At 45.1% G+C, this 12,882-nt stretch overlaps 1 protein-coding gene across 1 annotated transcript in view; it reads left to right on the forward strand.

Annotated features, from left to right (window-relative positions):
• Positions 1 to 10,003, forward strand: part of HEG1 (heart development protein with EGF like domains 1) — a 96,582-nt gene extending 86,579 nt beyond the window's left edge. The window contains exons 15-17 of the mRNA XM_021706353.1: positions 2,941 to 3,028; positions 6,937 to 7,111; positions 9,576 to 10,003. Coding sequence (XP_021562028.1) covers positions 2,941 to 3,028; positions 6,937 to 7,111; positions 9,576 to 9,725 — 413 coding nt within the window. The 3' untranslated portion in view covers positions 9,726 to 10,003. The remainder of the gene's footprint in view (positions 1 to 2,940; positions 3,029 to 6,936; positions 7,112 to 9,575) is intronic.
• Positions 10,004 to 12,882: the final 2,879 nt, after the last annotated feature.

Below are 12,882 nucleotides of genomic sequence, written 5' to 3' on the forward strand. Positions count from 1 at the left end.
CTCCAGTCTGGGCGACAGAGTGAGACTCCAACTCAAAAAAAAAAAAAAAAAGATCTGTGGGTGATATTACAGGTTTCCAGGGACATGGCTGCTAAAGAACATCAAATGCACTACTCACAAAATATGTATTTGTATACAGATTTAGAGGAGGAGTGTGTGCGTGTTTGTGCATGTGTAAAAATATAAATAAAATTTGGGAAATAGAGAAAAGCACAAAGAAGAAAGTAAAAGTTATCCCTCCTTATCTGAGGCACTGCTAACTTCTGCTAACATTTTTATGGGTTCCCTCCCTGACTCTTTCTCTCTGCTCATGTGCTGGGTGGGCTCCTGACTTCAGCCAGTGTTCTTGCGCCTACATCAGTGCTACCCACAGTCTGGTTCACAAGCTGGCAGCATCACTATCACCTGGAAGCTTTCTAGAAGTACAGCTTCTGAGCCCCTCTCCGGAACTACCGAATCAAATCTCTCAGAGTAGGGACTAGGAATCTGGGTTTCAACAAGGCTTGCAGAGGGCTGACATGCACATGAGAGTATGAAAAGCAGTCGTCTACACCAGTGCTACTCAGAGTGTGACCTGTAACGTCAACTGTTACTGTGCCATGACAAGATAACACGGAAGGTGGTAAGAGTGAACACTTAGAAATGTTTATATTAATTTGATACATCTGTGATGTGCAAGCATGAGAGACTCAAAAACAAAAGTTTTATCAGTCTACGGTCAACCCCTTTAAAGAAAGGAGAAAGTGAAATTCATGATAGTTGGTGCCTCTGGGGAAAGACAAGAGGAACAAATTGGACTTTCTTTCTTCAAAAAGAATATCCCAAAATACAAGCAAACAAAAACTGGCTCTTGACCACAAATAGTTTTAAGGGCATTGGTCTACACCATCCATGTCTCTTTGTAGACAGAATTGCTTGTTTCAAAGAGGAACCTGCTACAGCTGTGGCCATTTGCAAGGGTCATTTCTAAAATGGATGCATGCTTGTTTTTCTGGAAGTGAGAAAATTTAACTGGCATGGAGGGATAAGCAGGAGCTAGACTTTGGTCTTTGGGAACAAACAGCCCTGAAGGTTTTTAAGCAGGGAAGTGGCAAGATCAGGTTTGCTTTCTCTACTGAGTGACGAGCCTGGGCACAGGAGTTGGGAGGCCGTTGCTGTTGTCCAAAAAAGATGATTCTAGCTCAGCACAATGTTGGCAGAGATGAAGAAAAGTGGATAAAAATTAAAGATATTTGTGTTGTGTATTCACTTTGGTTAAAAGAGAAACTTTCTAATGCATGCATTAGGAGGTGAGGGAGAGAACGAGTTCATTCCATAACTTGGCATTGTTTTCTGTGTATTTTAGTACTGATGGTTTTCCATAATAATCAGGTGTCTATGCTGTGTATTTGAATGAAAGGATAGCTGCACAGCCTGTGTTTGCTCACAGTCGGCGTGCTGCCTGTCTCCCGTTCCATCCAGCACCTGGTAGTCTGGGAGCTCAGGGAGAAGGGCAAGAGCGTGTCAGCTTCGTGCCTTGTGTCTCAACTTTACCTGAGTACCTAAAGAACGTGGTTCCAGGCTTCACTTACCGTGGAAAATCCGGTTATTGGCCTTTCATCCTGGATCTTACAGCTTGAGAACACAATTTTAATTGTATTTCCACAAAAATCAATCTGAATACTTAATAGAAGTTTTTCAAAAATATGTTATCAGAAATACACAGCTATAAAATTGATTAATAAAATATTTAATGTTGCTTATTACATACGATATGTACTTGCTTATATCACTGCTAGTTTCTGGTAATTCGGTATATATTTATTGAGATGCCTACTCAGCTGGGCTTGGTGGCTCAGCCTGTAATCCTGCGCCTTTGGGAGGCTGAGGTGAGTGGATTGCCTGAGCCTGCGGGTTTGAGACCCGCCTGGGCAGGCAAGACCTCATCTCTACAATAAATCAAAAAATTAACTGGGCATGGTAGCGTGCATCTGTAGTTACAGCTACTCGGAAGGCTGAGGCGGAAGGATCGCTGGAGCCCAGCAGGTCGAGGCTGAGGTGGCCGGGAGCGGCCACTGCACTCCAGTCTGGGCGACAGAGTGAGACTCCAACTCAAAAAAAATAATAATAATAATAATAATTTGTATATCTACTATCACCATTGATTCAAAACATTAAACAAGTAACACAAAAGGGTGGGAAGTGGCCAAGAAAATACACTTTACTAAGGCATGATAAAAGGCACCCATCTTAAGAGAAAAAAATAGAAGAAACAACATTTTGAGATTATAGAACAGCTATTAAAAAGGAACAAATTCAGACCGGGTGTGGTGGCTCATGCTTGTAATCCCAGCATTTTGGGAGACCGAGACGAGAGGATTGCCTAAGCCCAGGGGTTCAAGACCAGCATGGGCAACATGGCGAGACGTTCTGTCTCTTCAATAAATCAAAAAAATTAGCCAGGCGTGGTGGCATATGCCTGTAGTTCCAGCTACTTAGAAGGCTGAAGTGAAAGGATTGCCTGAGCCCAGAGATTGAAGCTGCAGTGGCTGTGATCTTGCCACTGTACTCCAGCCTGGGCAACAGTGTGGGACTCTGATGCAAAAAAAAAAAAAAAAAAAAAAGGAACAAATTCAGTTTCGGAAAAACTCATCCACCTTTATTTTTCTCTTTTTCCCATGGATTGGTGAAAAATGTCATCAGGGTCTGGTCTGCAGGTATAATTTAGGAGTCGTTATTCGAGAAGTGGCCAGAAAAGAGGACCTCTTCTCAATACGGAGAGAACAATACAGAGATAGCATTGAGTCTTCTTGCCAGAGACCAGCAAGTGGGAGTCGAGGGCACCAGTGAGGCAGGGAGGTGGCTGGGAAGCAGAGGGGAGACCACTCTTGAGTATTCATTCATTCATTCATTCCTTCCTGACCTCCTACCAACCCACTTTGTGTTTGTTTGTGTGTTTAGCCTATCAGCTCATCACCGTGGTGATCGCAGCAGCGGGAGGTGGACTTCTACTCATTCTGGGCATCGCTCTGATCGTCACCTGTTGCAGGTAAGTGTCTCGAGTTCACATAGTCGTGTTCCTTAACCTGTGCTACACACGGGTCAGCTTTTACTCTTTTAAGGAATACTTAAGTTGATGTACTATACCCGGTCATAATGTGTGAGTAAACCATTTTTTAAAAAAGGAGAAAGGGAAATTCATGATAGTTGGTACCTGCAGGGAAAGAGAAGGGGAGTAAATGGAAATTAATTTCTCTTACTCTAAAAGAGTACCCCAAAGCACAAGCAACAAAAGATAAAAGAGATGAGTTGGACTTCATCAAAATTTTTTAAAAGTCTGTACTCCGAAGGACACTCTCAAGGAAGTGAAAAGACATTCCACAGAATGGGAGAAAATATTTGCAAATTATGTCTGTAGGGGACTTGTGTGTAGAATATCGAAAGAAATCCTACAGTTCAATAATAAAAAACAGCCCAATTTTAAAAGGGCAAAGGACTTAAATAGACTCCAAAGAAGCTATGCAAATGGCCAGTAAGCACATGGGCCGAGCCCATTTTGTGTTGCTGTAAAAGAATGCCTGAGGCTGGGTGATTTATGAGGAAAAAAAGGTTCAACTGGCTGCCGATTCCAATGCTGGAAAGTTGTAGCTTGGGCATCTGCATCTGGTGAGTGCCTCCAGCTGCTTCCACTCATGGTTGATGGTGAGGGAAACTGCCAGGTGAGAGAGGACGCGAGGGTGGGGGCTGCCAGGCACTTTAACAACTGACTCTCGGGACCGATGAGAACTAACTCACTCCTGAGGGAGGCCATTAATCTCTTCTCAAGAGATCTGTTCCTGTGACTCAAACACTTCCCATTAGGCCCCACCTCCCAATACCTCCACACTCTGATTAAATTTCAACAGGAGATTTGGTGGGGACAAACAAAGCAGGTCCAAATCATAGTACACATGAAAGGATACTCAACATCATTGGTCATCGGGGAAAGAAATCAAAACTACCATGGAGGATCACTTCATGCCCACTAGGAGGGCTATTAAAAACAAAGTAGCTGGGCTCGGTGGCTCAGCCTGTAATCCCGCGCCTTTGGGAGGCTGAGGTGAGTGGATTGCCTGAGCCCGTGGGTTCGAGACCCACCTGAGCAGGCGAGACCTCATCTCTACAATAAAATCAAAAAATTAGCCGGGCGTGGTAGCACGCACCTGTAATTCCGGCTACTCGGAAGGCTGAGGCGGAAGGATCGCCAGAACCCAGCAGGTCGAGGCTGTGGTGGCCGGGAGCGGCCACTGCACTCCAGTCTGGGCGACAGAGTGAGACTTCTACTCAAAAAAACCAAAAAACAAAGTAATAAGTGATGATGAAGATGTGGGAAGATTAGTAGCCCCATACTCTGTTGGTGGGAGTGTAAAATGGCACAGCCACTTTGAAAATGCCTCCTGCAAGTTAAATACAGAGTTACCATTTGACCCAGCAGTTTCATTCTTAGGTATATACTCAAGAGAAACGAAAATATATATCCACACAAAAATGTAGCATGAATATTCATAGCATCATGATTCACAGTAGCTAAAAGGCGAAAACAACCCCAATGTCTAGCAATTGATGATTGAATAAACAAAATGTTATATCCACACAGTGGTATATTATTCAGCCATAAAATGAAGTACTGATAGCATGGATGAACCTTGAAAATATTGTGCTAAGAGAAAGAAGCCAGTCACAAGAGACCACCATTGTGTGATTCCATTGATATGAATTGTCTGAAATAGGCAAATCTAATAAATACAGCAGGTAAATTAGTGGTTATCTAGAACTAGGGTAGTGGGGGACAGGATGGAGGGAGAAAATTGGGGAGAGGTGGCTAAGGGGTATAGGGATTCTTTTGGGGGTGATGAAACTTCTAAAATTGATTGTAATGATAGTTGCACAATTCTGCTAAAACCATTAGATGGGTGGATTGTATAGTATATGAATTATTTCGAAGTAAATCTATACAAAGAGCAAAAGAGAAGCAGATGAAGAAAGAAATGAAAGGCGTTATCTGAAATATTTTAGCAGTAGAGAAGTTGTAGCAGCAACGTGGGATGAGCAGTGAACTTGGCTCTAGACCAAGGAGAGAAGAAAGATGAGACAAAGAAAGAATCGCTCTTCCTTCTCTGAGATTATCAGTTCAGATAAGGAGAAATTATGATCTTTGACTTAGATGATGATAAGGGCAGGAATTATCTGGACATAACAGAGGGAGGGAACTTTCCAGACTAGCTAGTCACCTTGTCTTCCATTGACATGAATGACATTTAAAAACATCCCTACTCTCTAGTAAGGCTGCAGAGAGCAATTTGCCCTAATTGCCTGGTCAGGAATGCAGGCCTTACAGTATAGCCTTTGCCTGTCATTTTCCAAATTACCATCAGATCAACAAATAGACCGTATAAATAAAAATGTGCTTCCTGGGATGAGGATGGGAGTGATTACCTAGATGGATAAAACCTGAGTGCTCAAAGGGATGAAAGCAGCATATTTGCTCAGTGTTCTGTACCATGTGATGTAGCCATTGCGAGAAGGAGCCTGTGACCTGCTGAGAAGGGAAGGTGGTTGTGAGCCAGTAAGTCATTGTTTGAGTCCGGACACCCCACCCACTAGGGAGGAGCAGCACAGTGGCAGGTCTGTTCTGCACTTCCACAAACACCTAAGCTGCATGGACATTTGGTTTTATGACCCTGAGTCATTTTGTGCCTTCCCCAGATAATTACTTATAGGTAAGTGAGGTAGAAGGAAAAAACTTCAGATTATCTAACCCATGGCAAATATAATTTAACATTTATGATCCGAGGCCCATTAGGTGAAGATCACCTATCCCAGCAATTTTCAGTGAGTAAAAAAAATCTCACAAAGTAGGGTTTCTCTGACCTACTGAAATGAGAATGTGCACAGACATAGAAATAGGTAGTCTTTTTTGCAAATAAACCATCCTGTTTTTATGATTTGTTAAGTAGCTTTGGTATTAGAATGAGCACCACCAGATGGGCTTGGTGCACTTTGGAAGGCTGAGGTGAGTGGATTGCCTGAGCCCGCGGGCTCGAGACCTGTCTGGGCAACTTGGCGAGACCTCATCTCTACAATAAAATAAAAAAAATTAGCCAGGTGTGGTAGCGCACACCTGTGGTTACAGCTACTTGGAAGGATCGCCGGAGTCCAGCAGGTCGAGACTGCAGTGGCCGAGAGTGGCCACTGCACTCCAGTCTGGGCGACAGAGTGAGACTCCAACTCAAAAAAAAAAAAAAGAAAGAAAGAAAGAGCACCAGCTGGGGAGTTAAAAGGCCTGGATTTGAGTCCAAGCTTTGCTAGTAGCAAATGGTGACCCAGGAGACAAATCGGGTCTCTTCACTAGGCCAGTGCTATTTCACCCCCAGAGCGCCTGATTCAGTAAAATCTGGGAAGGCCCAGATGCTTTCCATGTAAGAGGCCCGAGCAGGTTAGGAGCTATCAGACTAGAATTCCAAGGGCTCTTCTGGCTTCAGCATGCTGAGAATTTATCTCTTATTTCCCTGGCCTCCCCCAAGACACAGTGATCTCTGTCCCTCTAGAAGAGTCTAAATCTGTTCCATTGCACCTGTCTTTGTTCACTCTGATAATCTGCCCCTTTGGGGTTGGAAGACTGCATTTATGATCCTAAGCCTGTTAGGTAGGTGAAGAACTCATATCCCAACAATGCTCAGTGAAATCTTGCAGGTTTCTCTGACTTGCTGAAATAAGAATGTGTATAGGTCTAGAAATAGGTGGTTCTTTTTTTTTTTTCCGCAAACAATTGCAGTTTTTACTTATAGGTAAATAGTAAAAATAATAACACTCCTCAGTGGACAGCTACAAAGAAATATAATGATAACTTTCAAATCTAATTTATGTTATGAAATAATAGTCGATGGATTGATCTTTTCAATATTTTTCACCCCACAGAAAGAACAAAAATGACATAAGCAAACTCATCTTTAAAAGTGGGGATTTTCAAATGTCCCCGTATGCTGAGTACCCCAAGAACCCTCGTTCACAAGAATGGGGCCGGGAAGCAATTGAAATGCATGAGAATGGAAGTACGAAAAACCTCCTCCAAATGACGGATGTGTATTACTCGGTGTGTATTCCTAGGCCCAGTCAACCTGAAGGCCCTGGTGTCCTCTGAGAAGTAAAAGAATTCTGTTTTGTTGTTGTTGTAAGGGTTACTCAGTTACTTAAGAGTTAAAGAGAATGATGGCATCAGCCTCTTATATACATATTTTAATACTCAATTTATTTATGATCCATTTGCTTGGTATTCACCAGTGTTGATATTGAGCTAGGAAGGGTCTTTCCACAGAGCACAATATACTTTTAAGGGATTATAGCAATGACCGTCTTATGACTAAACTTGTGTTTAAGTTATAGGAATGGAAAGTGAAAGATAAAGAAACAATTTAGTGACATGTAGCCCTTTGCTCTTTCATTTTTTTGTTGTTGTTGTTGTTTTTGTTTTTTTTGTGTGTGTGTTTTTTTTGAGTTGGAGTCTCACTCAGTCACCCAGACTGGAGTGCAGTGGCCGCTCCCGGCCACCGCAGCCTCGACCTGCTGGGCTCCGGCGATCCTTCCGCATCAGCCTTCCAAGTAGCCGGAATTACAGACACGCGCTACCACGCCCAGCTGATTTTTTGATTTATTGAAGAGATGAGGTCTCGCTGCCCAGGCGGGTCTCGAACCCGCGGGCTCAGGCAATCTCACCTCAGCCTCCTGAACTCACCTCAGCCTCCCAAAGGTGCAGGATTACAGGCTGAGCCACCGAGCCCGGCTTTGCTCTTTCATTTTTATTTCCTGTCTGCCGTGCTTACCTTGTGTGGTTACATAATTAAAACTGGGGTTTGGAAAAATCTATAAAGAAAACAATTCAATGTCATCCTCAACAAACACTTCTCAGGGGTCTGAAAGATCATATGCTCAGTAGGTCTTTTTTTTTTTTTTGAGTTGGAGTCTCACTCTGTCGCCCAGACTGGAGTGCAGTGGCTGCTCCCGGCCACTGCAGCCTCGACCTGCTGGGCTCCGGCGATCCTTCTGCCTCAGCCTTCCGAGTAGCCGGAATTACAGGCGTGCGCTACCACGCCTGGCTAATTTTTTGATTTATTGTCTTTAATAATGTGCTATGTCCAGTGTGGATTGCATCATTTGGAAAGACAGGAGACTACCTTGAACCTTTGCTTCTTCTCTCCCACGCTGAATTTAACCCATGCTTTGGTTGATACACTGCCCAATACATTTCACATTACACTGTACTGACCATAAAGCAAACACCAGCAGGCATATGTGAGCTGAAAAATAAAAGGCTGTCAGGTGACTCCTCAGCTGTTTGAGGACTAGCAATAAACCTGAAACCTTGCCCTGTGGGAACTTGATGACACTAGACAATCTTGTTACAGGAACCACAATCTCTCTGGTTGCTGTGGGAATTAACCATGAGTATTCAGACTTTGGATGGGAGGGGCGAGTTTGTTCCTGCTAGGGAGCCGTCTGTTTCAGTGGACTCCTTTTGAGTGATTTGAACCTGGAAGAAGAACAAAAAGCTATAAATAAGGGGAAAGATCAACACAGACACAAACTTAACTCTAGTGAAAATGTTTTCATTGATATTTCAGCACAGGGCTTTGCCTTCTTCTCTGTCAGGAAAGCCCTTGGCCTTTACTAACTGTAACCAAAACTAAGCAGGCCTTTACTAACTGCAGCCATAGTGAAGCAGGTACTTGACCCAGGTGTGTCTTCACACGCACATCCCTTGCTAGGGACTCCTCAGCCCCAGCGTGGTGGGATAACTAGTGAAAAACAGGTCTCTGGCATTGAAGGACCCACCTTCACTGTGTGTTTCCGTGGCATTAGCGAAAGAGTTGCCTTAAATAGTCAGGAACTTACTTTATTCCGTCTTTATTTCAAAACTAGCAGGCTGAGCAGTCTACAGACAGGCCCTAAGCTTAGGGTGTGAAGCTATTACCTGATTGGACAGGCTGCTCCTCACTGGACTCAGGAGTGGGCCGGGTGATTCCCACATGGGGCACTCACAGGATTCACATATCTAATATGCAGTATCTAGTGTTTTATTTCTACCAAGAAGGTATTCACTGCTGTAATACTGGGAGGGATTCCTCAAATTAGTTCCTGTCATTCCCAGGGAGCTTTTGTAGCAGATCAGATGGGGAGATTGGAAACAAGGTATAAAGAGAACAATTCAGTGACCCCCTCCTAAACAGGTATTTGGTCAGAGACACCTGAGAATTGCTGTTGGCCTCCTGGTTTGGGGTCGTAACTCCACCTTTAACAAGGTTGTCGTAGGACCTTGCAAAGGTCAGTTCCTGCTTTCACATCAACTGCCTCCTATGCTGTAGCAGGGACAGTCACCTTCTGCTAAATACTGTTGTGCTACACAGAGAAAGACATTTCTAAAATTAAGATAATAATCAGTAGAACCACATCCCATAGGATGAACCCAGATTTTTTTTTTCCTACGTTGGTTTAAAGTCATTGGGCTTATTTAAAGCTAAGAATAATCAGTTGGCTTTTCTTCTTTTTTCTTTGGCAACCAGCCCTCAGGTGTAAGGAATCCTGAACTTGAACGTAATGGACTCTACCCAGCCTACACTGGATTGCCAGGATCACGGCATTCTTGCATTTTCCCTGGACAGTATAACCCATCTTTCATTGGCGATGAAAGCAGGAGAAGAGACTACTTTTAATTAAGTCCAGGAGAGAGGGGCCCCATGGCTCTGAGCCAGTTACCCAGGAGCTCTGTGGTTCAGAGGGCTGCGCCAGGAGTCTGCTTCCAGGACTTGTTGGAGCCACATTTGAGTAGCCAGTAGAAAAGAGGACAGGCGTGAGGGTTATGAACACAGTGGAGGGAACAGGTGGATGTGGAGCCGCAGGCTGCACGTGGGGCACCTTTGTTGTTACTGTGAACGTGAGCGCGGGCCAGTACCAGGAGAACTTCTTGGAGTGACTGCACCATGGCCCTGGCGCCAGGGTGACTGTCAGCAGGGCAGACCACTAGGTATCATTGCGAGGACCAGTTTTCCCTTAGTTTGCACTTTAGTAAATCGGGTAGGGAGGTTTCCTTTTGGATTTGTTTCAGGACTGCTCCAGAAAGAAAGCTTCCTTTCCTGAGATGCTTTCATAGGCCGCAATTTGGTGATTCATTTACAGCAAAATACTGTCTCCTTAGTTATTCTCCTCCCTAGTACCTTTGTGCTGAACAACAGACGATGTGAAAGTACCACCATTGTGAAGATGCTGCCATTGGACATACGGTATTTTAATGTTTCTAGGGTGTCTTATGCTACAATTTCCAAGCCAACCTCCACAATGAGGAATTGAAATTTGTCTTTTTTTTTTTTTTGAGTCAGGGTGACTCATTTATTTAAGAGTTTTTTGTTTTCTCTTTGCAGTTAAAGCTCACATTTTTTAACAAGTCTGGTTCAGGGCAAAAGATCTTATATTTGGTTTCAGTTAGAGCCATCCAGCCACCCCATAGTGAAGCCCAGCAGGTGGATTGCAGGCGGTGGGGCACTTTCCATCAGAGGACATGGCATGGGGCTTGGGACTCTGACCACCTTTGTTGAGGCCAGAGGCTACTTGTGCATGGAGGAGAAATGGAAAACTGAACGCAGGTTGGCTGAATCCAGGTAGGAGCTGAACTGACGTTTTTCCACTGTAGGAAAAGCAGCTGGGTGTGGCTAGAGGAAGGGGGTGAAGGGCAGATTAGTGTTGGTTCCTACAGGGACAATGCTTTGGGAAGCCCCGTGGATTCCCGAGGCGGAGCAGGGAGCCGGGATGGAGGCTCAGAGGAGTTGACTCACCTGCAGGTGCAGCATCTTTGATGTCATAACCCCAACCACAAACTCCTTATAAACTTTCAACCACTCGAAGTGATTTATTCACTGAAGAAATCATTTCTTTTCCTCACTTATCATTTGTGCCTCCATGCTACTGTGTGGTGCCCTGCAGAAACACAGCTATGATTCAGGTTGGCGTTGGAGGACTAGAGACTCCTGGCCGGTCAGGGAGCTGGGAGTTAGCCGTTGGGAAGGAAGTTCCACACGTCTTATTTGGCATGCCTGTGACGTGGGCCCTGCAAGGGAGACCTATCTACTGTGTAGTGTCTTTAACCGCTGCCTGTGGAACAGTGTTTATTCACCTGCTTTGGGGACCTCTGGGTTTTGGATGAAGCAAGAGGAACATAGAGGTAAAAGAATGACCTCCACTCGGCGACTGAGAGCTCTGTGACCCACACTCTTCTGGAAATGGTGCAGCCACTGGGGACGATTCTGCCCTGGACATGGTTGTTTCTGCAAGTTTCTCTAATCTGTTCAGAACATAGGTAATCTTTATTCTTATGTAATCGTTGTCCTAACGGTGTTAAGTGTGAACTCCTGGGCCTCCATGTCTCCACCACTCACCATTACCCTGCTACTGCAGGAACTCTAGTCAGGTAGTTAAATTGCTCTCATCTTGTGAGATAAATACAACAGGAATTGTTTTTGTCAGCAGATGTGAACTTAATATTTCAAAGCATCGCCTTTTTGAAATCTCGGATCTTGCATCTCTCTCTGTAGAAACAGATGGTTCCCTTGTGCCTTGCTACACTGCGCCTAACTAGACAGCTCCAAGCACCTGCCTCAGCCTACCTGAGGCAGCGGGCTTGGCTCTTGGTGCGGTGGCCCAGCTTCTAGGCTCCTTTCTCAGCATCCCTGCTCACCCCTGGCTCCTCCCCCACCAATTCCAAGGAAAGGCCCATGGAGAGAGGCTGCTGCACCCAGGTGTACAAGCCTGCTGCCTTCAGCTGACATCACAGCTGACAAATCGTCTCAATGAGGACCAGATGCTTTCAGCTCCACGAAATGAAGTGTTCTGTACCAAAAGCATTCTTGGGAAGAATCCCGGAGTCCAGAAAAGAGGATCCTATGAGTTCCAAGAATGCTTTTCTGCTTATGAGTTTTATCCATATGATGTGAATTTAGAGTGATTTATTTTGTTGTTTTTGTTTTTATCAGTAAAAAGGAGGCACTCTTTTTTCTGAGTTCCCACAGTCTCTACAGTTTCCAGGAGGTGTGTGGGTTGGGGAAATTTCCTTCAGAGCACGAGGCTCTGAGAAGGCGTGAGAGAAGCATGGCTGGGACCCAGTGCTCACTGCCTGTCCTTGATAAGGAATGGAGAGGTCAGCTTCACTCCTTTGTGGGGTTCCCAGCTCCAGAAGGGTTCTGCCTAGGCGAAGGGACTGCAAAACAGGGCTGGATGCACACTTGACAAGGCACACCTGACTGCTCTGGCATGCGTGCTCAGCCTCCACATCTGGAATGTGCAATTCACATGCATAGAAATGCCAGCTTCCTGCATCAGGACCCCACAGCTGGGGGAAGGTGGGAGAAAGGGAAAAGTGATGCTTACCTGCCAGTAAGACTCTTCAACCTTCATAGAGAAGAGCTGGGCCCAGTGGGAACTTAGTGTCCCATCACATACTGGAGCAGGAAGGGGCTGGCTTGCTGGCTGCCTAACGTCAGTGGTTTGGTTAAAGCTCTAGAGTTTTACTTCCATTGTCTGCTACTCCTTACCCCATGAACCAGCCCAAGGCACTGGCCTCTATTTCTTTTTTTTTGAGTTGGAGTCTCACTCTGTCACCCAGACTGGAGTGCAGTGGCTGCTCCCAGCCACCACAGCCTCGACCTGCTGGGCTCCGGAGATCCTTCCGCTTCAGCCCTCCAAGTAGCTGGAACTACAGGCGCGCGCTACCACGCCCAGCTCGTTTTTGATTTATTGTAGAGATGAGGTCTCGTCAAGTTGCCCAGGTGGGTCTTGAACCCGCGGGCTCAGGCAATTCACTCACCTCAGCCTCCCAAAGCG

The sequence above is a fragment of the Carlito syrichta genome, unplaced genomic scaffold (genome assembly GCF_000164805.1).
Source record: "Carlito syrichta isolate Samal-C Ts95f unplaced genomic scaffold, Tarsius_syrichta-2.0.1 Scaffold315477, whole genome shotgun sequence".
Taxonomy (NCBI): Eukaryota; Metazoa; Chordata; class Mammalia; order Primates; family Tarsiidae; genus Carlito; species Carlito syrichta.